At 62.7% G+C, this 24,109-nt stretch overlaps 2 protein-coding genes across 2 annotated transcripts; one reads left to right on the top strand and one right to left on the bottom strand.

Moving 5' to 3' along the window:
• Positions 1-71: 71 nt before the first annotated feature.
• On the top strand, positions 72-3,889 carry CHLRE_04g217979v5 (uncharacterized protein). Its single transcript, XM_043061816.1, has 3 exons — positions 72-1,880; positions 2,061-2,764; positions 3,338-3,889. The coding sequence occupies exons 1-2, from the start codon at positions 171-173 to the stop codon at positions 2,514-2,516; spliced, it is 2,166 nt and encodes a 721-aa protein (XP_042925071.1). The 5' UTR covers positions 72-170; the 3' UTR covers positions 2,517-2,764; positions 3,338-3,889.
• Positions 3,890-15,299: 11,410 nt separating this feature from the next.
• Positions 15,300-20,791, bottom strand: CHLRE_04g217978v5 (uncharacterized protein). Its single transcript, XM_043061815.1, has 2 exons — positions 18,591-20,791; positions 15,300-16,448 (listed from the first exon to the last, which is right to left on the bottom strand). Exons 1-2 carry the CDS (start codon positions 20,228-20,230, stop codon positions 15,491-15,493), a joined length of 2,598 nt encoding a protein of 865 aa, XP_042925070.1. The 5' UTR covers positions 20,231-20,791; the 3' UTR covers positions 15,300-15,490.
• Between the last annotated feature and the right edge of the window lie 3,318 nt (positions 20,792-24,109).

Raw genomic sequence — 24,109 nt, 5'->3', positions numbered from 1 at the left:
TGCGACCGGCAATCCGCGAGTCGCCCATCATCTCGATCACACTCACGCCTACGCTGAACACAAAGGCTGAAACCAAATATAACAGTACATATCCAACATCACGCCCGCTATATCCAGCGCCTAGTCAAATCCGGCACTCTAGTTGCACGCGCCTCAACTTTAGCACCGACATGGCCCCGGACTGGCAGAACCTGCCCGCCGACCTTTGGCTCCATATCGCAACCTTCCTTAACACCGCTGATGGGGCCACTGCGCTCCGGCGCACCTCGCGCTTCCTGCGCAACAGCCTTTCCGCGCCTCAGCACCGCCGCGTGTTTCTCGCCGGCCCGCACACGTACCCTGGATACTTGCGACCTCGGCGGCTTGACACGCACGTGCCACCACCGGGCTGGCCCGGCCGCGCATTCCAGGAGAACTTCGCCACCGCAGCCGCCTGGGCCCACCTGTCCCTGCCGCAACGACGCCGGCTCGCATGCCTCGCAGCGGCGTCAGGGCACGCAGCCAGCGCCACTGCAGCAATCCAGTACAGCGGCGTTGCAATGAACACAGAGGTACTGGCATCCGCCGCGCAGGCTGGCTTGCTGCACCTCTGCCAACAGCTCATCAGCCACGGCTGCGCGCTCACCTGCTCAGCATTCGTGGCCGCCGGCAGCGCCGGGCACCTTGATGTCCTCACGCTCCTCTTCGACACGGTAGCACACGCAGACCCTCAAGACTGGCAAGAGCTGTACACCAGCACGCAACAGGGCGCTTGCATCGGCGGCCACAGCAGTGTGCTAGACTTCCTTAACGCCCGATTCGCACAGCACGACGCCTGGCACACCCTTCCAGCAAGCAGCATCAAGGCAGCGGCTGCACGCGGACACACAGCCCTAGTCGAGCGCGCCCTGCAGCATGCCCCGCCGTACAGCTGGTACGGCGCGTACTGGCGAGCCAAAATCATGGACGGCATCGCAGCAGGCTGCTCCACCCAGTTCCTGAACCACGTGCTCACCACCTACATTCCTGAGTGGCCGCACAGCTTGCCGCTGCCACTGCCTGCGGACCCAGCAGCAGAACCGCCCGCGGTGGACGCGCCGGCAGCACAACAGCCACCTGCCTTCCCAGCCGTGGCTCCGCCAGCAGCGCCTGCGCCACCACCACAACAGCCAGCCATTCAAGAAGCCTTGCCGCAGCCACCAGCACCTCAGCCACCCGATCCGTCAGTCGTGCTGCGCGTCTGCCGCAGCATCACACTCGCGGCGTCTCAACTGCCTGTGCCCAACACAGACAGCATCCAGCTGCTGCTGCTGCGCGCACCGCAAGGCTGGCAGGCTGTTGCAACAGACCTCCTGAGCTCTGACACGTTCCTGCGCGACCCGAACCTCAGAAACATTCCCGCGGTCCTAGCAACGCTGGCCGCAGCCGGCGTGGCTGTGCCGCAGGACCTACGCAACCGCCTGCTTCTACAGCATGGCACCCCTGACGAAGCTGCAGACACAGTCCTCCACATGGGCGAAATGGCCGCGCGCCACTGCAACGCAGGCTGTACGCTCTTCTCCTCGACCCGCGACGAGGGCGTCATCCGGCTTAGAGACAACCGCCCACAAGCAGAAGCATTCCTACGCCGCGGTTTCAGCATAACAGCGCACGACTTGCACATGGTTGCACAGATCTCCTCCTGGGACACAGTTGCCATGGTGGCTGCAGCCGTACCGCCTGCCCATCCGCAGGACACCTGGGCATACAACTCGGCTTTCACCTCCGCGGCCCGCAATGGCGCACCCCTGCCCATCCTGCAGCTCCTCCATGACCGTGGCGCTCGCATCGACCTTGACGCCATCGCCATGGCCGGCAGCGAACACGCTATGCAATGGGCATACGACCTACTCCTACAGCAGGTGCGGGCACGTGTCCGGGTGCGGCAGGGGCTCGCACGGCAGCAGCGTCGTGCCTAGGAGTCTAGGTGTCCACCGTACCTCCCGCCCTCTACCTGCCGCATCCAAAACCTGCTGCGGCCCCATGCCTTCCACTGCACGCCCACACCTCCACTCCAATCCGCCATCCCCCACCCTACGCAGGGGCACCAACAAGTGCAGTCTACCGGCGCATGGACCGGTGCCATTCTCCTGGGCCCACCTGACGCTCCCTCCAGTTTCTCCAGTGCCGCGAATTTCGCACTCTGGGCCTGCAACCTGCCAACCCTGCGCGTCCTGCGCGCCACGCCCGACGGCATGGCCGTTGCAGCATTCAACGTTCTCCAGCCAACCACTCCCACCGCGCCCGGCAATGCACTTGCACCCACTCCTGGTCCTCCCACCATCACCAACACGTCTGACGTGGCGTGGAGCGTGTACGGCCACGGATTCGAAGTCGTGCACCTGTGGGAGGCCTGGCACGCGCCCGTTTCCGTAGATGAATGGCGGCGCCTGCATGCTGCTCTGCTGCACATGATGCACTCTCGCCATGGCGCACCACCCGACGTGATCAACGTGCTCCCGTATCAGCTTGCGTGGGTACTAGCGCACGTGCCCTAAGCCAGGCCAGCTCTGCTTGCATCTGCACCACGACTTGCAACAAGGGAGACGTAGGCCTCACACATCAATGACGGCTGTTGACCACAGATCATCACAAGCGCTGAGGTGGTTTGTTATAGCTGTTGTTGTTGCACTGTTGCGTGTGTTCAGAGTCTGCCTCACGAATGGACACCACCATAGAAGCGCTAATGATGTTGGGGGCGGTCGTTACATTTGCCTTGGTCGCGCGCTAGAATTGGTGGCATATCGTAAGAAGGCTCAAACGGCTGTATCTATGCATGTTGAGTGTGGACGGCGGGAGACAGGGATTCCCCTGACGGGAGAGTCAGGTTACGTCGGCGGAACGCAGCAAGGAGTACGAGTCAGGGGCGTGAAGCAGCGGCAGCCTGTTTCGTCAACTAAACCAAGCTATTTTAAGGAATTCGGCCACTGACGCCGCCCCTGCCTTCGTAAGATATGAGCGCTCTTGACTTGCAAACCATCATGACACAGCCCGTTAATCAGTTTTGTTGGTGATGGCACTGGTGAACACTCCTTGCTTACTTTGCACCAATCAATGCCTGTACGGCTGACAAACCTTTCAGGCACACACACACACACGAACACGCACATACCGTGCATTACACACACACGCACACACACACACACACACACACACACACACATGCACGCCGCCCTTCAACGAAGGTCTTGGCTGCTGCATGGCGGCAGTATACATGCAGCAAACCTCGTCGCCGGCCTGCGTCCTCCCTATCCCAACACCTTGACCATACGTGCCGCGGGGCATCCCACACCCACCCCCTCCCCCGCCTCGCGCCCAGAGGAGGAGGGTGTGCACAATCAGGCCCCCGGCCTAGCTGGTTAGCGATTTGACTCGTCCTTACGGCAGAAGGGACCCGGGTACGAATCCGGATAAAAGCCCAATTATGCAAAAGGCGAAAGATTGGTGCGAAACCGATTGGTGATCCCACGAACGATAGGTAATTGCCCTTAGTGGCAATTGCGGGCTTGTGCCCGCTGCAACCTAGAAAGGTCGTGGTGCAGAAGTCCGATTTAGTGGCGAGGTCCAAGGTTCAAGACAAGGCTCAAGATCCAAGGCTCGAGGAGGAGCGCCATGGCTCCTCGGTTTGCACGAACTGGCAGTGCTCCACTACTATAACGCGGCGTTTCCCTAGCTCGATATGCTAGGTGTGCAGGCTTGGATGTAGTGGACTTTGAAGAGCGGCCTAGGACTTGGAGGTTGTAGTTTCGGAGGTTGTGACTCTTTCGTGGTGAGGCGTCAGCGTGAGGGGGGCGGGCCCTCTCGCCCTAGTCACCTTGCCCCGTTAATCCATGCCAGGCCCTATGGGCCGGCGTTGTAATTATTATTATTATTATTTCAGTGTGTCCACGAGCCGTTTCAGGCGGGGGGCAAAGCACTGGAGTCCGGCGGGGTTCCCAACAATGACCAGTCGGAGCCCCTTCTGGCGTTCAGCCTGGGTGTTGGTGCCAAGTCCTGTGTCAAGGCCCGCGGTGCCCGCGGACCAGTTGGCCAGCTCGTGGCAAAGTGGGTGTTGAAGCCACTGCGTGTGGGGGAAAGTGGCCGCTTTGGGGAGCACCAATACAGTAAGGGTTGGTTCCTGTGAGTCACGCATAGCCTCGGCGCATGCGAGGGCCCACATGAGCGCCTTCCGTGCATCGTGGGGGGTAGAGGGGGGGTGGGCATATTGCAAGCCGGTCCATGCGGTCTGGTAGGCATCGTGCAGTGCGCCAAAGGCCCCATCAGCAGGGTCTCGTGTCCAGTATTCGTGGGCTGCAGTGGAGGAGTTTAGTGGGGACGCAAACATTTCCCGAATGTGTACTGCTTGTGTGACCCGCAGGCATTGGACGATGGCTGCTACTGTGCCTGCCGGCAGCGACACCTGGTGCATTGGCATGGCCTTGCGGTCCTGCTGCGCCGGGTCATAGCGGTAGCGCATGATGAGGGCAGCGACCGCTTCCTCAAAGGCGTTGGGCCGCTGGTTGCCGGTGTGCCTGAAGCGCTCCCACAGGGTAAGGAGGCGGGGGTAGGTGATGGTGCCCAGCCAGCGGCCACTGGGTTCATGGACGTGTGCCTCAGCTGGGTCACGGCGGGTGCCACCAGTGGTGGTAATTGTGTATGCTCCGGGGGCCACGATGTCCTTGTAGGGGTTGCACGGGCTTGTGGTGATGGTGGTGGTCGTGCGGATGTCACGCGCGCGGGATGCGGTATGCAGGGGCTCGGCGTCGTGGCGGCCTTGGCGCTGTCTGGCGGTAAGGTTCCGATCAGGTGCGGGGCGCACTGTTCGGGGCCGCGGGCCTTGGTTGGTACCGTTTGCTAGCCGGGTTTTGCACTCCTCCAGTAACTCCTCCCATTGTGGACTGTGCTTTAGGTCCCGTTCACGGTCCGTGCTCGGCGCCCACGTGACATGTCGCAGGAGTTTGGTCGTCCAGGACGAGAATAGGGGGGCCCCAGTGGGCTGCGGTGCTGCCGGCTCTGCAGCTTGGGCAGGCTCTTCAGGTGAGATTGCGTGGGCTTGGGTTTCAGCCGGAGGCTCAGCCTCGGTCTGCGCAGGTTGTGGGCCTGGGCGCGTCGCAAGAGGGTGCTTGTAGCACCTGGCGTTCTGGATAGTTGCGTAGCCCATGCGAACAAAAGCAGAGACAATGCCGGCAGGGCAAATGGACGGCTTCCACTGCACCTTCCAGTATTTTTCACGTGTCCCAGAGGTGTCCTCTCTGGCCTTGCGCTTCCGTGTCAGTTCTTTGTCCGTGACAGTTTGTTTGTTTTCGCTGTGCAGGACCTGTGCCAGTTCCTGTCCGTCATTGTCCAGGTCGTAGGTGAGTTGAGTGTCACCGTTAGTGCGGTTGTCGGCGGGCCGTGGGACTAGATCGTGTGTGATCCTGGCGCGGGCCAGTCGCCAGCTGGGACGGGCCCCGTGGCCTCCCGCAGCTTGCGCTGCCGGGGCGGTCAGGGGCGGCGTCGGGCTATCGGCGTCCATGGGGTCGTTGTGAGCGGCAGCCTGGTTGACTTCCATCGGCAATCCTGTGTTGTTCAGATACTCGCTTATGGCGTTGGGTTCGGGGTTGGCGGCATTCGCCGTGAGGCGGGATGTGAGGGCGGGTGGTAGCCCACGGCGCTGTTGGCGTGGTTCGACAGCATGTGCAAGGGAGGGTGGGTCTTGTGGGTGTGGGTGGCAGATCCGCATGTGTCCTGTCATGTCTTTGGCGAGCGCTTGGAATACCGAGCATGCCGTTTCGTACCCCCGCGTGCCCACCGGCAGGCTCTCATTGCCGTTGGTGAGCCGCAGGGCATGGTTGATGGCGGCGCGGTCCCCGGTGAGTAGGTCCTCAGGGGTAGTGCGTGTAGTTTCTGCAATGCGTGCGCGTTGCGCTGCATGTTTTGTAACGCGCCGTGCGCGTGTTTGGTTCTGTGGCCGGCGTGTTGTAGCCGGCTTGCGGGCTCTGGCCGGTGGCCGTAGGGAGGGTTGCGTTGCCCCATCAGCGGGGACTTCCGGTGCAGCAGCACCTTGTGCGCCGGGATGGGCCTGGGCCGCCCCTGCTGGGGAGGGGGGGGCTAGGTCGGCGGGGGCTTGCGTGGTGTTTGCTTGGACGGGGGGCGCCTCCGTGAGGGGCTGCAGGTACCGGTCGAGGGGGTTGGCCATTCCGAGAGGGAGGGGGTCCGCCCTCATGGCTAAGGCCACGATTGCGGCCACGTCAGGCAGTGCACGCTGTGCGGTGGTCAGGGGGGCAGGGCTGCCGTGGGCTGGAGCGTTTTCCCCTGCACGTGCAGCCATACTGAGAGCAAGGCTAAGCCTGTTCAGGGCTACCTTGTGCTTGTGCCGGACCCGGCTCGCTCCCATGTGCTTCTCGAGGTCCGAGCTAGTAATCAGGTGTTTGCCTGTGTTGCGGTCCACCAGGTGGCTCAGTTCGAGCCTCAGGTCCGCAAGAGGGAGGACGTATTCAATGGGGAGAGGTTCGACGCCCCGGGCCTCAGCTTCTGCCTCAAGGGCAGCGGCAATGGACCAGGTAGGCGCAGTAAAGGCAGACCCATTTTGGTACAGTGTGACACCGTACTCTTTTGCCAGGGTCATCTGTTTCAGCGTCGTAAGGTGGTGTGACCTATGGGCTGGGAGAAGGTGGGCCTGTGTGGGGCCAGCTATGCTTGCCTGGCGCGGCAGAAGGGCTCGGGTTACTATCCCAAGACGGCTCGAGTCATTTAGGGCAAGGACCAGGGCTCGCTGGGCCACGCGCGCGTATTGCGGCAGGAGGGAGCCCAGGCCCAAGCCGTATTCGTCGGCGGGCAGGAGGGAGGTCCGGGTGGGGAAGCTGCGGGGGAGTCCGTAGCAGCGCTTTGCAAAACCAGCCAGGGTAGTGTCGAGCGTTGTTATGTCCTGTTTTGTGAAGGGCATTGCTGCGAATCCATATGCAACTGTGGTGTGCACGCACTGTTGTATCATGCGCAGGCGTTGTGCCGGTGTCGCCAGGGATGTGGCAATGGCTGTGCCCTTGTCCTTCACAATCTCGGTGACTCTTGCGACATGTGCCGACCAGTCCAGCGAGAACGTGAGCTGCACTCCCAGGTACTTGTACGGCTGGGTCGGGGGGAAGTACGGGACAGGGGTCGTGCCAATCTTAATTGTGTTGGTCATGTTGCGGCGCATGGCGGCGAGGGTAGCTTTTCCTGTGGGCCCGTCAAGGTTGGGGTCCGAGCGAGATTTGTCGTGCCAGATGGCGGTGGTGGCACACTTGGTGTGATTGACACGCAGGCTCGCCCACTCGGCGTAAGATGCGATTTTGTCACATTGAACCTGCAGGTCGTCGAGCGAGTTGGTGAGCGCCGCCAGGTCGTCTGCGTACGCGGCGGCACTGCAATGGTATTGCAGGTTTTCGCTCGGGGTCAGGCAGCCGTAGTGGTAGCCCCGTCCGCCCGCATGGAGCCAGCGGACAAGAGGTTCCATGAACAGAATAAAGAGCACAGGTGAGAGTGTATCACCTTGCACGGTGCCTCGCTCTATAGGAATGGCGGATGTGCTTCCGTGTTCGGTGCGGATGTGGGTGGTCGCATGTGCATATAGGTTGCGGACTGCGCGGATCAGGTCCGTTGGCAGCCCAAGGTCAAACATAATTTGTAGTAATCGGTCCTGGTCGATTGTGTTAAACGCGGAGCTATAGTCCACGTATACCGCATAGACATCTTTTCCAAACAGTGCGGCATCCTCAAGGGCATGTACTAAATTTAGGACCTGCCTTTCGGTGTTGCAGTAGGCACGGAAGCCTTCCTGTGCTTCACTGAATAGCTGGAGGGGGCCAGCCAGTTCACCAATGCCCAAGGTAAGCATGGACGTGTACAGCTTGTAGCAGGTGTTTGCGAGCGCAATGGGCCGTTTGTTTTTTATGTCCAGGGCGTCTCCAGGTTTGGGGAGTAGCACGGTCTCCGATGCGGCCCAGGTTTCAGGTATTTGTGATTTGACGTACATGATTTGCAGGATACAGTGGAGGTTACGCTTCATGCCCGATGGCAGGATACGGAGCAGTTCGTTTGGTATGCCATCAGGGCCTGTCGCCTTGTTTCTGGAGAGGTGAGAAATGCACTGTTCAAAATTTGCCGTGTCTGCCATGCTGGGGAGCATGGAGTGTGTGTCAGGGTGCCGGTTGCGGTCCAGTGTGAATTGATCTGTTGCGTCGGCTTTCTCAAATGGGTAGCCGCGTGTGGCGTTGCTGGGTAGTCGGAAGTCCCCAGTGCGGGTGCCGCGTGGTGGGGCGGACAGCTTTCGGAAGTGGGTTTCGAGTATGGCGAGGATGCTGGTGGAGTCAGTCGTCACCTCCCCAGTTTCTGGGTTCCGGACCGCTGGGAGACCCCGTTCCATGTCTTCCTTCTGAAAGATTCTCTTGTGCCCCTGTGCAGGGCGCGTGGCCAGGGTATGTTGCAGCGCTGTGGCAGCGGCCTCTCGCTGGGCTTTGGCGCGGTCCGCCACTAGCTGGCGGTGCTCGGCCTGGCAGGCCTTTATTTCGTTCCGCAGCTTTGCTGCTGCATTGGCGGCGTCTACCTCAGGTAGGGCCTGGGGCCCTTGCGTGAGGTTTGTCAGTTGTGTCTTCAGGGCCACTTCCTTGTCCCATAGGGGCTTTAGCACCCGTGCGGTGGAGCGTGATGCGTGGTGTTTGCCAGTGAAGGGGGCTTTCCGGGTGCACTCTTCAAGGAGGCATGTTAGCCCGGTGTCCAGTGCGGAGGCAAGTTGTTCTGCAAGTTGGTTGATATCGGCCTTCTGGATGCTCGTGTCCTGCGCAAGGTCTCGGTGCATGACGCTGGCGGGGTAGCCTGTGGGGTCCATGCTGTGCCTCGTGAGTGCATGTTCAATTGATTGCGTTGCCTGCCTTGTTGCGGAATGTAGGTCGGCTGTTGCTTCCACCAAGGCTTCCTCAAGGCGGATAGCTGCGGCGGCCAGTTGCTTTTGTGTGACGGGCAGGGCGACCTCGGCCCATCGTTGTTGGGTCTGCTGCTGGGGGGCTGGGTTCCGGGCGCCGGCCTGTGGTGCCGGCCATAGCTGTAGGTCCGCGGCTAGTAACTCTGCGTGGACTGGTTTGTGGTCAAAGTTGCCTGCAACTGTACTGGTGTATTCACGCGCTTCTGTGCATGCAGCGCGCGTGGCAGGGCATAGGAGGATGTCATCGATGCGACTGTGGTATGGGGCCATGCCCGGGCGTGATTGTTCATATGACCATTCGGCAGTGGTAGTGGTGTCTCCGCGGATAGGGCACAGGCCACTATCGGCAAGGAACCGCTGGTGGGCCCGGTCCGCCGTGTCGATGGGGCTGTCCCGCTCATGTGCTCGGGCGACGGCGTTAAAGTCTCCCGCGGTGACTAGGTGGTGTCCGCACGCGTCCGCCCGGCCTACCACCTGCTGACAGTATGTGTAGATTGCCTTGCGGGTTTGCATGTCCTCTGGTGCGTAGATGCCCAGTACAGTGAGAGGCGTGCTCCCCGGGGTCTTAATTTGAACGTGTGACACATAGCCATGGAGTGTTGGTGGGGGCGTGTGGTGTGTGACACAGCCGAGGTCACTGTACCGGGCGGAGATGGCCACCGCTACGCCAGCGCTACCGCGCGCTGTGGCCACGCGGGGAGTAGTGCTACAGTAGAGGCGGTATCCTTCATTTCGGAAGGCTCGCTTGATAGAGTCAGTCTTCCCTGTCAGTTTTGTCTCAGTTAGGACAACTATGTCGGCTTTCCACTGGGCTAGGTTGCAGAGGGTGAAGCTGAGGTTGCCGGGTTGGCCGGTGGACAAAATTTCTGAGAGCAGTCCCCGTACATTGTGGGTCACGATGTGTAGGGTGGTGTTGCTGCTGGGGGGTCGCGTGTTTGTGTGTGCCTGGTTGGGTTCCATGTGGGCATGGTTGCGTGCAGTGGGCCGTACTAGCCAGTTAAGGATAGTTTGTCGGGTGCCTGTCGTGTTGAGTCGGGGTGCTATGCCAGCATTTGCATTGTGTGGCTGCGCGGGTGCGGTAGTGTGGGGTGCTGCATGCTGTGGCGCCCTGTGTGCTGCCCGCAGCGGTGAGTTGTCTTGGGCATGTTGAGCGGGCTCTGGTGCCGGCCTTCCTGTGGCGGCGGGCCCTGTCTGCACGGGTCTGGTGGCCTCCATGTGGGGTGGCGGGCGTGGTGGCGGGACGATCTCACGGAGTTGCCCAAGTGTGTCCTGAAGTGTTGCCGTGTCAGATGCACGCACCGCGTCAAGGCACCAGACCTCCCCATCAAGTGTGTTCCAAGTGTTGTCGTGTAAGACCGTGTTGTGGATAGGGCTGTTCACCGAGTCTATTACTCTCCATTGTCCTGCTTTGTAACGCACAGCAATTGTGTGTCGCACAGTGTATTGGTGGACGGTAAAGCCGCGAGTTCGGGCGGCTACCGGAAGGTTCTCTAGGACCTTTTCTTTGCTGATGTCGCCATTGAGTCGGGGAAAGTGGGTTCGGCGCATAATCAGCTTCCTGTTGGGGTAGGCAAATATGTTGCTGATGGTGGCATTGTGGTACAGGTAGTGGTTCAGGAGAAGTTCGCTGAAGGCGCCACTGTTGGGGCAGTAGCATTCTTTCCAGAACAGGGCATTCGGATCCTGCGCGGCTGTAAGGTGAGCGTGCACTCGTTTAGCATAAGAGAGGACATCTAGAGGGTCGAGCCATGCGAGCCCCAAAGAGTTGTTGAGGGCGTGGACACTGCAGAAGTGTTGCCGCTGTGTTTCACGGTATGTTGCATTGGACCGGGGCGGCCAGTGCAGCGCGGCTGGTGGTTGGGTGTTCACTGCCGCATGAATGCGAGGGTCGGCGGGCGCCGGCGGGGCTGTCGGGCCTGTGGGCAGCGCACCTCGCAGTGTTGGCTTGACGTAGGCCACCGTGTGTGTCCGGTTTACTGCATATGTAAGCGTGAGGAGAGTGGTTGCCTGGCTAGCAGTAAGTAGGCCGGTGGCCAGTGCTGGCCCCCAGAGTGTCAGCTGTGCCGGTTGCACACTGCAAGGGTCCGGCAGTGTGAGGTACAGGTTTCGCAGGATAATGACCATGGCAGTTCCCCAGAGTAGGAGCTTCCGCCGGGCCCAGGTTGCAGAGGCTATCTGCCGTGTCACTTGGACCACATGTTTGAGGAGAGCTGGGAGACAGAGGACGGCAAGGATGGATGTCACTGTCAGTGCGAACAGGAGACCGAGGGCTGCGGGGATGGCGGTTATCCCGAGGGCAAGCGCTATTACACACAGAGGGGAGAGAGCGAGAGTGGTGAGTGTGGGACCCCATAGTAGCAGGCTGAGGATTGCACCGTTTGTACAGATTTCTGAGTTGACTGAGGCAGTGCGGGTTTCGGCATGCAGGAGGTGGGTCCAGAGCGTATACATGGCCCCTGTCGCGGCCATGATTGTGAGGCTGACAATGGCTTTGTCAAGTATGGTGTGTAGGGCTTTGCCAGTCTGGGCGGCTGTTTGGTAGATGGCGAGTCTAGACCGGGTAGCAAGATGTGCGGCTACTCTGTTGGCAATTGTATGGCTGTGCATGGCTGCCCGCACATGCCCTGCTCCAGCCCAGTGGAAGTGGACGACGAGTGTAAGGTGCAGGCGAAGGAGTGGTGATCTTTCCCAGGGGGCGCTACAGTTAAGGGTCGGTTGCGGCCCGTAGGCTGTTTCTGCCATGGAGTGCAGTGCCGAAGCACCGGAGCGCAGCAGGGTTCCTCCATGCCGATTGCCCAGGTCGCCCAGCGCAAGCACACTCGTCAATAGGCTCTCTGCAAGCAGCCTGATTGTCTTAGTCGCATATGAACGGTATGCTCCCTCCGCTGTGCATAATTTTGTCACGCCATTTCTGCATGCCTGTGCTATTTTCAGATTGGTAGAAAGGAGCCCCTCCCCTACCGGCTGCAAAGCCGTTATCATCGCATTGCGTATGTTGGTGCATCCAGGCTTGGGCTTAACCTTTGCGCGCGACAGGAGTCCGCTAGGGCTTCGGTATTGCCTTCGTTCGGAGCTTGTCGGTGGTGGTTCTGTGAGCAAACTCGCATTTTCATAGAGCTGGGAATTAGCTGTAAATACTGGAGGTTCGGCTCGGCCCCTTTCTGGGACGTCGTTGGCGAGCGGCTCTGAGGCAACTGGTATGTGCTTGGAGCTTATAAGCCCCTCAATATGCGGGTGCTTTGCAGCAGCTGGGCTTTGCGAGGGTCTCATTTGCGACATGCCGAGGGGCCCGGTGCCAGCAAGCTTGCTAGCTGTGTAGCACGTTGTGTGCAGGATACTGGCATCAAGTATGCCTGTCTGAGAGCAGCGATGCGACGATAGCGTCGCGTTCGCGGGGAAGCTGTAGCCATGCGAAATCCTCTCCCTCAGAGAGAGCTCGTTTACATCCGTTCGAGACGGATATGCAAACCACATATGGTCATGGGGAGTTCGCTGGTTGCCTAAGTGCACGAAAGCACTGGCTCGCCGGGGCGGTCCCCAGTCAAACCAGCGTTCGGCCGCGGCAGGTCCAGCCCCTTTCCCAGCCGTGGTTGCGTTGGTTGTCAGCATGCAGAGTGCAAAGCATAGCAGAACACAGATACCTGCGGTCTTTCGCTCCACCTTTCGCCGAGCAACCATTTTCCACATATTTCCTAGCGACGAGCTTACAAGGGTTGGTACAGAGGTTTGGCTAAGCATTATTTGTTCCCCACAGGGCATGGAGCTGGCTACAGTTGCTATGGCATCGCAATCAGGTTACGGCCCACCATGCTCGCGCCCTTTCCCGCGGCTGGATGGTGTCAAGGCCGCAGGTGGCGCGAGGACTGCAGTCAAGCCGTAAGTTTGCAAGGCAGTGGCATGGTCCCGGGGACAGGGAGGGCAGCTTTGAGGCAAGGGATGGGCCCATCCCTTCAATTCCGTCTCACATATTGCACCGCATTGCTGCTGCAGGGATGGATGGTGGAGTGAGCTAGGACATATGCTGCGATGTTGGCGCATGGTGTCCATGACGGTGCTGCTTAGTGCTCAGGTGGCTGCTATGGATTGTGGAGGCCAGACCATGCCTAGTCACTTGTGTGAATCAGCGTGGAGGTAGGCTGCGTGTGGACTTCCCAGCTGCAAGGGACTTTATCCCTCTGGTCTTGTGAAGGGCAAGGCAGGGCATGACCACTGCGGTCTTGTAATAGCTGTTGGATGCCTACTGTGCCTCTCTCATGGACGGGGCGGGGGTTGTAGCGTGACTGCGGGACTGGCGCAGCAGCCGGGGGCTGGGGCAGCAGCCGGGGGCTGGGGCAGCAGCCTGGGGCTTGGGCAGCAGCTGGGCGCCAGGTGCTGGGGCGGCAGCCGGGCGCCAGGGGCTGGGGCGGCTGCTGGGCAGGCCTGGGCGGCAGCACTTACTTGATCGGTTACCGCCGGTCACTGAACGGTAACTGGTCGGTCAGCCGCTGGTTACCATGCCTTCTGTTAACCGACGGTAACCAGTGAAGTGGTCTATAGACCGTCGGTCTGCCGTCTCTAGTCCAATTAGACTGATGGTAACCGAGGTGACAAAGCCGTCATTCTCACGGGGATAACCACCAGGTAACCGGTGATTTACCGATGGTTTAATGGGGGCTGGAACGGTAGGGTGAGAGATGGGCATTGCCAACACCCGATGCCGCCCAGGAGGCCGCACCCAGGGGACCGCCAATGGCGGCCCCCGCGCAGGGGAGCCGGGGTAGGGATAATAATAATAATAATAATAATAATAATAATAATAATAATAATTACAACGCCGGCCCATAGGGCCTGGCATGGATTAACGGGGCAAGGTGACTAGGGTGAGAGGGCCCACCCCCCTCACGCTGACGCCTCACCACGAAAGAGTCACAACCTCCGAAACTACAACCTCCAATTCCTAGGCCGCTCTTCAAAGTCCACTACATCCGAGCCTGCACACCTAACATATCGTGCTAGGGAAACGCCGCGTTATAGTAGTGGAGCACTGCCAGTTCGTGCAAACCGAGGAGCCATGGCGCTCCTCCTCGAGCCTTGGATCTTGAGCCTTGTCTTGAACCTTGGACCTCGCCACTAAATCGGACTTCTGCACCACGACCTTTCTAGGTTGCAGCCGGCATAAGCCCGCAATTGCCACTGAGGGCAATTACCTATCGTTCATGGGATCACCAATCGGTTTCGCACCAATCTTTCGCCTTTTGCATAATTGGGCTTTTATCCGGGTTCGTACCCGGGTCCCTTCTGCCGTAAGGACGAGTCAAATCGCTAACTGAGTTAGCGATCCGGTGATGCCGGGGTAGGGAAATCAAGTTTTCCGATGGTGGGGTGAGCTTGCCTCACTCCTCCTTAAGACACGCGGGCACCTGTGCCCTGCGTAGATATTATTATTATTCACAGGCGAGGACGTGGCTGCAGCAGCTGTGGGCCTGCGTTGCGCCCCAGGCAGCGGCGCCGCCAGTGACGGACGCGGGCTTCATGCTGGGGGACCGCATGGCTTCTCACCGCACAGCTCAAGGCGGCTAAGCTGGAGCACTTTGTTGCCATCTGGACGACGGGTGGCGCGCTTTGTGAAGTGGAGGAGGTTCAGGGTGGGTCACCGAAGTTGAACTTGCGGCTGACGCTTTCTTCACCTGTGCAGGCCCCCTAGATTTCCCTTTGGGCGGCGGTTCTTTCCAGGCGCTGGCATGGCGTATTATCGTCATCAGCTTGTCTATCTGGCGCCCATGAGTACTAGCTCTGGCTGGAGTGGCAGCGCCTGGGCGGCTGTGGGACTTCCTGCACAGCGCGTCTTGCAGCGGACTGGAGCCCGCTTAGTCAGCGCCACATCTGGCCCATTTAGTTTTCTGCTTGTGTCTCCTCTGCGGGTTCTCCTGGGGTGTTGCTTAAGCAACCGACTTGTGGGGGTGGGGTGGGTTTGGGCGGGGCGAGTGCGTAGCGCAGGTGTTTTCTTTTCTGGCGCGCGGTGGTGGTGGTTCTTGCGGTTAGGCTGTGGTGTAGGTGGGTGCTTGGGTTAGGTCTGGCGGTGTTTTTGTGCAACCCCTCCCGGGGGGCGGGGGGGCCAGCCTCCTGCTCTGTCTGCCGGGTCGGGGTGGGGTGGGGTGGGATGGATGGGGGTGTTTGGTGGCGGTTTTCGAGGTGTTTGCTTTCTGTTTTTCTTCTCTTTTCTTCTCTTCTTGCCCTGTCAGGGTTCTGGTCTCGGGGACCAGGCTGCTTTCAGGCAGCAGGGGGGCAGCGCGTCTGCCCCTGTTCAACCTTGTAAGGATGATTCCTCAAAAAAAAAACGCCGCCCAGGTGCTGCGACGCCAGCCAGAGCTAAAACACATGGGCGCCAGATAAGCTGATGACGATAATACGCCACACCAGCGCCTGGAAAGAACCGCCGCGCAAAAGGAAACCTAGGGGGCCTGCACAGGTGATGCAAGCGTCAGCCGCAAGTTCAACTTCGGTGACCCACCCTGAACCTCCTCCACTTCACAAAGCGCGCCACCCGCCGACCAGATGGCAACAAAGTGCTCCAGCTTAGCCGCCTTGAGCTGAGCGGTGAGAAGCTGAGTGGGCAGAGTTGACAGGCTGCACGCGGAACAGGCCGGTGGGGCTGGTGCTGCTGTACATGGCTGCGGCGGCTGCAGAGACAGTGTTGCGCGTGCCCGGCCCCGTGAGCGCCACAGGTGCCGGTTGCCCCGGCACCTTCAAGTGCGTGATGGGCTCCTGCGCGCCGGCTGCTGGTTCGTCAGCCTGCCGATGGAACCAGCGAGTGCCCCGCTCCCCATGCTCCTCCATCAGTGCAGCGCGGGCATTGTGGCTGGCTGCTGCGGCAGCTGCCCGCTCCTCCCGCACCGCCAAGTTGGCCATGGCCGCAGCCTGATGCTGCGCGGCGCTGGCACCCGGCCGGTCGGCCAGGGCAGCGGCCGCGTCTGCGGCCAGCACCACGCCATGCAGCCCGTCCCGGGTCTGGCGTGCATGCCGACGGTGGATGCTGGTGGCGGCCTCCCGCAAGAAGAACTTGTCCGCCTCCCATTGCGTGCAAGCGCCGTCACCTGTACTGGCCACGGGATTTGCGGCAACGTGCGCCTCCAAGCGCTGCTCGAGCTCCAAACGCAGCGAGGGGTGAAACAGCAGGTATGTGGGCAAGCGCCACTGCTCCCGGTGCGCATGTGGCAGGTCGGGCAAGGACAGGGTGAGCAGCACACCGTTGTGGTCCCCAGGCGCCCCATACGTGCGAGCGACATCCACCACCCACGGCGCCGCGGTGGCACTGACATACCACCGATCCAGGCGTGCGGGAGTGGCCGGCTTGGGCGTGGCCGGATGCGTGTAGCCCTTGGCGCCGCCACACTTGCTCGCCCAAGGGTCCACCAGACTGAACTGGGCGAGGAGGCTGGCCAGTTGCGGGGCCCCTGCAGCACGTGACGGGCTAGAGGCCGCCTCCTGACTGGCATCGGTGACACAGTTCCAGTCCCCACCAACAACAAGCACCCTGTCCGTGGCCAGGTGGGGATGCAGCCCGGCAAAGAAAGCAGGCTTGTCCGCCACGGCCGTGGGCGCATACACACACACGAAGCGCAGGCGCAGGTGACCCACGTCCCAATCCCAACATACCACACGGCCCGCCGCATCCGTTGACGGCGGCTGCAGTACGCAGCCTGGAAGGGACAGCCGACTCCGCGCCAGGATAGCCGTCCCACAGGAGCGGGGCGACGCTGCCGGGCTGGCAGCGAGGCAGTGGCGCCACGGAAGGCACGCCCCCTGCGCGGCACCGAGGCAAGACTCCAGCACCGTCGTGTCAGTAGCGTGGGTCTCCTGCACCATCGCCACATCCGCCCCAACTTGCTGCAGGTGTGAGACCAGCGCCCGCGCCTTGAACGGCGAGCCCAGGCCATTGACATTCACTGTCAGCAGCCGAAGGTTCACCGCTCCCACTGGTGGCCGCATTATGAGCCCCCGCCGGCCACGGCAGCGCCGTGGCAGTTGCGGTTGCTGTTGCTGCTGTGGTGTTTGCCGTGGCGGGCGCCACCCTGGCTGGGGGGCGCGCCGCCGCTGCTGGTGCTCATTCTAGCGGCACCTGAGCTGGCGCCGCCGGGGTGCAATGGAGTGCTGCCCAGGCTCATGAGGCTGGAGGTACTGCGGCTGCGGTGCTGGCGTTGCCGGCGGCTGGGCCCGCTGGCCCCGCCGGGGTCCGGCGGCCCACGCTTAGCGGACCGCAGGGTGCGGGCGTCTAGGAGCACGTAGTCCATGTAGGCCGTCTGCACCTGCTGCGCGGCGTCATCTAGCTTTTTTTTTTAGCAGCTGCTCCGTCATGTCGGAAGGCAGGGGCGTGTCTGCAGGCTGGGCTGAGTATAGGCGCCACCAGCCAGTGAACTCGTTGCGCAGCTGTGCCAGGACGGCGGTACGGCCGGCCTGCACGCGGCAGACGGCCCAGTCCGGTACGGTGGCGCCCTGGTCACGGAGGTAGGCGAGGAGGCGGACACCAAGCGCGTCGTGGCCCAGCTGCTCCCACTCAAATCCCTGCACATCTGGTGCGTCACGAGGTCAGAGCCGATGGCAACACACGTGTCCCGGGTCAGGCAAACGGCCTCGTACTCCGCCTCACTGCCCGCACCCCCACCAGCGCGCCCAGCCGTGTCGGCCAAAACCCCAGCCGGCGCGCCCAGGCCCCTACCCCTGCCCTTACCACCACCCGCCGGTTGTGACGTCTGCCGTGGCGGCCCCGCCTGGGGCGGCGGCTGGGTCCCTGCCCGCCCCGCTCCTCCACCCTGGCGCCCCAACCCGCTGCCCCCACCAGCCTGCTGTCCCCCGGCCGGCCGCCCAGTGGGCACGTGCGGCGGCAAGCTAGCACCGTCCTGCGGGGGAGGCAGCCCGCCGCCCAAGCGCCCTGCCCTCTGCTGCGGGAGCTGGGCGGGGCCACCGCGCCCTTTGGAGCGGGTTTGTTGCTGTGGCGGTGGCGGCGGTGTGTGCGCGGCTGGTTGCACCCGTCGCCCACGCCCGGACAACGCCGTGGCAGCGCCATCGCCCGCCCGTCCTGTCCCCCCAGCGTGGCCAGGACCTCAAACCGGGAGCCGGTCTGGGGCCTGGGTGGCTGCACCTGGCGCTGCTGCTCCTGCTGCTGATGTTGCTGTACCCGCCGTTGCTGCTGGAGATGGAGGTCCGCCATGTAGGCCAAGTACCGCTGCCAGCTTCTTATCCTGCCTGGCGGCTGCCCGCTGATCAAAGGGCGGCTGTGGCGCGGGAGCCCCACTGGGCTGCTGCTTTGCGCCAGCCGGCCCAACACCGGCAGTAGGACGCCTGGCCGCCGGTGGCCCCCCCACGCCTGCCGATGGCTGCCCCCCGCTAAGCCCTCCCGCTGCCACCCGCTGCTGTGAAGAGGGCTGCTGCTGTCGCTCGGCCCTCAGGGGATCTGCAGCAGCACGGGTGCTTCCCCCCGCCACCAGAGCTGGCAGCGAGGGCGAGGCCACGGCGGGTGGTCCGCTGGCGCCACCAGCGGCAGTCGCTGTGTCACCCACACCCGCCGCCTCCTGCATCTGCACGTCCCCCACGTGGTCAACTATGCCATACAACACGTTGCCCACGCCGTGACGCCGCCGTGCCAGTGCCACCGCCCGCCCCGTCCTGCCCCCCCCACGTGGCCAGGACCACAACCTGGGAGCCGGTCCGGGTCCTGGGCGACTGCCCCTGGCGCTGCAGCTCCTGCTGCTGCTGTTGCTGTACCCGCCGTTTCTGCTGGAGATTGAGGTCCGCCAGCTCGGCCAAGTACCGCTGCATCACAGCGGTCTGCTCCTGATCCTGCCCGGTGGCTGCCCGCTGATCCAAGGGCGGCCGTGGCGCGGGAGCGCCACTGTGCTGCTGCTGCACGCCAGCCGGCCCAGCACCGGCAGGGCGAGGCCTGGCCGCCTGCGGCCCCCCCACGCCTGCCGCCGGCTGGACCCCGCTAAGCCCTCCCGCTGCCACCCGCTGCTGTGAAGAGGGCTGCTGCTGTCGCTCGGCCCTCAGGGCAGCCGCAGCAGCACGGTTGCTTCCCCCCGCCACCAGAACTGGCAGCGGGGGCGGGGCCCCGCTGTGTGGCCCGCTGGCGCCACCAGCTGCAGCCGCCGCGTCACCCAAACCCGCCGCCTCCTGCATCTGCACGTCCCCCACATGGTCAACAATGTCCGCTGCGGTCGCCATGGCAGCCATGGGCCTCGCCACACCCAAGGTGTTGCCACCCAGGTCGGCGACCCCGGCTGCAGCCAGAGCAGGGCTGCCTGCCGCAGCTGTCGTGGCCGTCTCAGCCGCCTGGGGGGCGCCACGGACCTCCACCTGCATGGGCTCCTCACCGGGCATCTCAAACTTGGCACAATGCAGGTGAGAGAGCTGCGGGTCCCAGACTGGGCCCCGCACACAGGCAAAGATGTGGTTGGTGATGCCCTGGCCTGCGGGGGCCTGGGGCTCCCCCTTGGGGCCCACCGATTTGGCGCACTGCTCTGAGACCACATAAGCACACGCCAGGTTAGAGGGGTCCGAGGTGGTGGGATAGCCACCCGCCTGCAGCACCAAATCGGTGCGACCGCGGAAAGCCCCCCACACAGGGCCCCCTACCATCTTGACCGTGACGGTGTAGGTGCCCGGAATGATGGGCCGGGTGTCCACTGGCACGTGAACCGTGAGGACAGCCTGACCGCGCTGGAGTGGTACCGCCAGCGGCGACTTGCACATGAGCTCCACTGTGAAGGCTGCTTTGCTGGTGCTGGTCGCGCGCCGGCTGAAGGCCAGCCCCGCAAACGTGCAGGAGGGGCGGCCTGTGCTGTGCAGAGAGTGGCCCTGCAAGAGCTGCGGCTGGTTGCCCTGCCGGCACATGGTGTCCAGCACTGACAGGGCAGCACTGGTCACTTCCCGGACGCCGGCTGAGGATAGCTGCTCGCCCTCTGGGAGCCCCGTGGTGGCACCCACCAGAAGGACTGGGTAGGTAGGCAGGCTGGGGCCCTGAGGCTGCGTCGTCAGGTCCTGCACGCCGTGCGCCAGGCTATGCGTGGACAGGGCAAGGTGGAGCTGCAGCCCGGGGCTGAAGAACGGGCTGGCAGTGTTGCCCCCACCTGCAGGGGTGCTGTCCGCTGCCAAGCCTGGCAGTGGGCGGTGATGCCCAAATGCAGGCCCCCCACACGGCACGGCATGTGCTGCTGTGGCCGCGCCGTGTGCGGGTGTGCTGTATGGCTGGTGTTGGCCCCTGGTGTCTTGGCTGCGCTGAGACACCAGGCGGAACCGACCAGGATCACCCAGCAACTGCATAGCTACCCAGGATCAGCACTCACAGGGCATCACAGCAGGGCGTGCGCCAGGCATCCAGGCACCAGGCAACAAGGGCACAAAGACGAGCCACACCCCAAAAAAACAGCCAAGTGCTGCAGGGCTCCCCCGACTGCCACACCCAAAGCACCCTGCTGCACGCGCGGATGCAAATGACCAACCACAAAGGTTGATACGCCGCCTGCTCCAAGCTGGTGAGGTGTAAGGATGATTCCTCAAAAAAAAAGGTGTGGTGCTCGCCGAGATGTTAAAATGCCGACAAGCAAAATGTTGCCAACTCCACAGCGACGCTCCTGAACCGCCAGAATCCTATTCCATAGCAGTGTCGAGTTCCAAAGCACAAGCCGGCATAGGCTGAAGGGCGCTGGAGAGGGAGTGTCGCGCTACAGCTGCAAAGTGGACTGACGAAAAATGAGGACGCCCACAAATGCAAACTGCTTCACAGTGGTTCGTAGGCCTTAAGAAGCCTAAAACAAAAGGAAGCAAGTCAACCAGCGCGAGAGAAATGATGTCGACTGTTTCAAAGCTGTGCAGAAGGAAGATAGGATGCAAGAATAGCAAGAGAAGAGAGTAAAGTGGCATCGGTGACACAGTTCCAGTCCCCACCGACAACAAGCACCCTGTCCGTGGCCAGGTGGGGATGCAGCCCGGCAAAGAAAGCAGGCTTGTCCGCCACGGCCGCCACAAACGCCATGCCGCGAGCCCGCCGGGTGTACAAGTCAGCTGCAGCCGCATCTGAGTCCCACGACAGGGGCACACCCAGGTGCGTCACGGCGCCAGTGGTAAATGGCACCCCCGTGTGTGGGCAAGGGCCCGTCAGGTGCGCAAACCTGCCAAGGCCCATGGCCTTGCTCTTGTCCGGATGGACACAGGCATTGGACGTGCGGCAGAACAGCTGTACTGCCGCCATCAGGACCGGCCCGTCCACCGCTGGGTCGCGCGCCGTGAGGGTCGTGTCGTCAGCATGGTGGGCAGCCGGTGGCGCCTGCTCGCCGCTGGGTAACAGGGGCGTGCACAGTGCCCCTTGCTCCACCTGCCGCCGCAGAAAGGACGTCAGTGGCTGCATCTGGATGACCCACAGCGGTGGTGAGGCGGTGCTGCCCACCCTGCCGTGGCGTGCGTTCCTGCACAGCGCGTCTTGCAGCGGGCTGGAGCCCGCTTATATTAGTCAGCGCCACATCTGGCCCGTTTAGTTTTCTGCTTGTGTCTCCTCTGCCGGTTCTCCTGGGGTGTTGCTTAAGCAACCGACTTGTGGGGGTGGGGTGGGTTTGGGCAGGGCGAGTGCGTAGCGCTGGTGTTTTCTTTTCTGGCGCGCGGTGGTGGTGGTTCTTGCGGTTAGGCTGTGGTGTAGGTTGGTGCTTGGGTTAGGTCTGGCGGTGTTTTTTTGCTACCCCTCCCGGGGGGCGGGGGGGCCAGCCTCCTGCTCTGTCTGCCGGGTCGGGGTGGGGTGGGGTGGGATGGATGGGGGTGGTTGGTGGCGGTTTTCAAGGTGTTTGTTTTCTGTTTTCTTCTCTTTTCTTCTCTTCTTGCCCTGTCAGGGTTCTGGTCTCGGGGACCAGGCTGCTTTCAGGCAGCAGGGGCGCAGCGCGTCTGCCCCTGTTCAACCTTGTAAGGATGATTCCTCAAAAGGTGCGGTGGAGCAACTTCGGTGACCCACCCTGAACCTCCTCCACTTCACAAAGCGCGCCACCCGCCGACCAGATGGCAACAAAGTGCTCCAGCTTAGCCGCCTTGAGCTGAGCGGTGAGAAGCTGAGTGGGCAGAGCCGACAGGGTTTCAGGGGTTAGCGTGGCGGCAGTGAAACGCAGCTGCATCACCCTGCGCAGCTCGCTGACAACCTCCCGAACCACATGCTCCGACGTCTGCTTAGCAGGCTCACGGGACCAGTACGCACACCAGACGGCGTACAAGAAGGTGGCCCGCAAAGTGCTCCACAGCAGCGCGCCCGCCCCCCGCGGGCCTGAGGCCCACATACCCATGCGGTCCCCCAGCATGAAGCTTGCGTCCATCACTGGCGGCGCCGCTGCCTGGGGCGCAACGCAGGCCCACAGCTGCTGCAGCCACGTCCTCGCCTGCGCATAAGCTGGACACTCCAGGAAGATGTGCGTCAGGCTGGCCCACGCCCGCGGGCCAGGTGGCCCGCAGGCGGGGTGAGGACAGTGCGCCCCCAACCCCCCGCACCCCGTGGTCACCCGTGGCCGAATGCCCTTGCCCGCCCTGTACAGCCCGCAAGGCAGGTAAGCATGTTGCAGCCAGTACACCAGCACCTTTGCCCCCCGACTGGCGTGGCTGTCCCACAGCCTCCGCCACGTACCCCACAGAAGGGACGCATCCGGGGGCGGCATGCGAGGGTCGCCCTCCACCGCCGCCGCTGCTGCCGCCGCCGCCGTGGCAGGCCCCGTGCTAGGTCCCGCCCCTCCCACCGCCTGCTCCTGCAGCCGCGCGGACCGCCGCGGCCCCTCACCTGACTGCTGGGACGGGGACGGGGACGCATACGACTGCAGTTCTCTCGCCGGCGTGTTCTGCAGCCCGGCTGCCGCAGAGGTGCGGTGGAGCCAGGGGTCCAGAGCCACCGGGTTATTGTGGAAATGCTGCGCCGTCGTGGTGGTCAGCTGCGCCGCTGCATGCTGCCACGCCGCCTCCCACTCCGCCAGCCGCGACTGTGCCGCCGGCTGGGTCCCCGAACCCCCCGCCTGCTGTGTTGGCGCCGGGCACGGCATGGCTGCGGGGCGGGCCGGAGCCGGAGGTGCGGCCTGACAACGCAGCCTCAGGGCCCCAGCCTGCCTACCTACCCAGTCCTTCTGGTGGGTGCCACCACGGGGCTCCCAGAGGGCGAGCAGCTGTCCTCAGCCGGCGTCCGGGAAGTGACCAGTGCTGCCCTGTCAGTGCTGGACACCATGTGCCGGCAGGGCAACCAGCCACAGCTCTTGCAGGGCCACTCTCTGCACAGCACAGGCCGCCCCTCCTGCACGTTTGCGGGGCTGGCCTTCAGCCGGCGCGCGACCAGCGCCAGCAAAGCAGCCTTCACAGCGGAGCTCATGCGCAAGTCGCCGCTGGCGGTACCGCTCCAGCGCGGTCAGGCTGTTCTCACGGTTCACGTGCCAGTGGACACCCGGCCCATCATTCCGGGCACCTACACCGTCACGGTCAAGATGGTAGGGGGCCCTGTGTGGGGTGCTTTCCACGGTCGCACCGATTTGGTGCTGCAGGCGGGTGGCTATCCCACCAATAATAATAAGCAAACGCCGGCCCGTAGGGCCTGGCGTGGATTATCGGGGCAAGATGGCTAGGGCAAGGGGGCCCGCCCCCCTCACGCTGCCATCTCACCACGCACTCACACCAATCAAGGGGTGTGAGGGTGGACAGCAGGTGCCTACCCTCGTCTCGGTTGGAGCTCGCGTTCCGCCACCCGGCGCATTTTGATAATGCCGCCTGCGCTGCTGACAGCGTGGGTGTGTAGCTTTTCTCCACAGGCACGGGCTGCAGCGGGGGTTACTCCCAGGTGTTTGGTTAGGGTTGGGGTCAGGTTCTTGGGGATGGCCCTCGTGGCCCCCAGGGCTAGGCTCTCGTCGGCGGAGTAGTGCACTGTCCAGCCCGCCTGTTCCAGCATCTGCTTAAGTTCCAGGTGTTGTTGGGCTTTTTCAGCGCGTTTGTCTGGGTTGCGAATGTCACTCGGGGAAAACCAAGGCGTCCGAAACCGGGGTGACGTCCGAAGCCGGTCCGAAAAGTTCGGACCGGGAGGTTCGGATGGGAGGGGCAGTCTGGGCGCCCAGCCCAGAGGCCTGGGCGGCCCATTTCGGACAGGCCGATTGATTCGGATGGCCGGCCCAAAGGAGGGCCGCCCGCCAACATAGTAATTCC

Source organism: Chlamydomonas reinhardtii, chromosome 4 (assembly GCF_000002595.2).
Source record: "Chlamydomonas reinhardtii strain CC-503 cw92 mt+ chromosome 4, whole genome shotgun sequence".
NCBI lineage: Eukaryota > Viridiplantae > Chlorophyta > Chlorophyceae > Chlamydomonadales > Chlamydomonadaceae > Chlamydomonas > Chlamydomonas reinhardtii.
This window is presented reverse-complemented; position numbering and strand designations above follow the sequence as displayed.

Bases quoted from the DNA above. Each gene is read 5' to 3' on its own strand.
- CHLRE_04g217979v5 (XM_043061816.1), top strand. From the start codon at position 171: ATGGCCCCGGACTGGCAGAACCTGCCCGCCGACCTTTGGCTCCATATC. The intron at 1,881-2,060 runs GTGCGGGCACGT...CACCCTACGCAG, and splicing joins ACGACCTACTCCTACAGCAG to GGGCACCAACAAGTGCAGTC.
- CHLRE_04g217978v5 (XM_043061815.1), bottom strand. From the start codon at position 20,230: ATGCAGTTGCTGGGTGATCCTGGTCGGTTCCGCCTGGTGTCTCAGCGC. The intron at 16,449-18,590 runs GTGGGGGGGGCA...GGCCACGGACAG, and splicing joins CAGGTTGTGGTCCTGGCCAC to GGTGCTTGTTGTTGGTGGGG.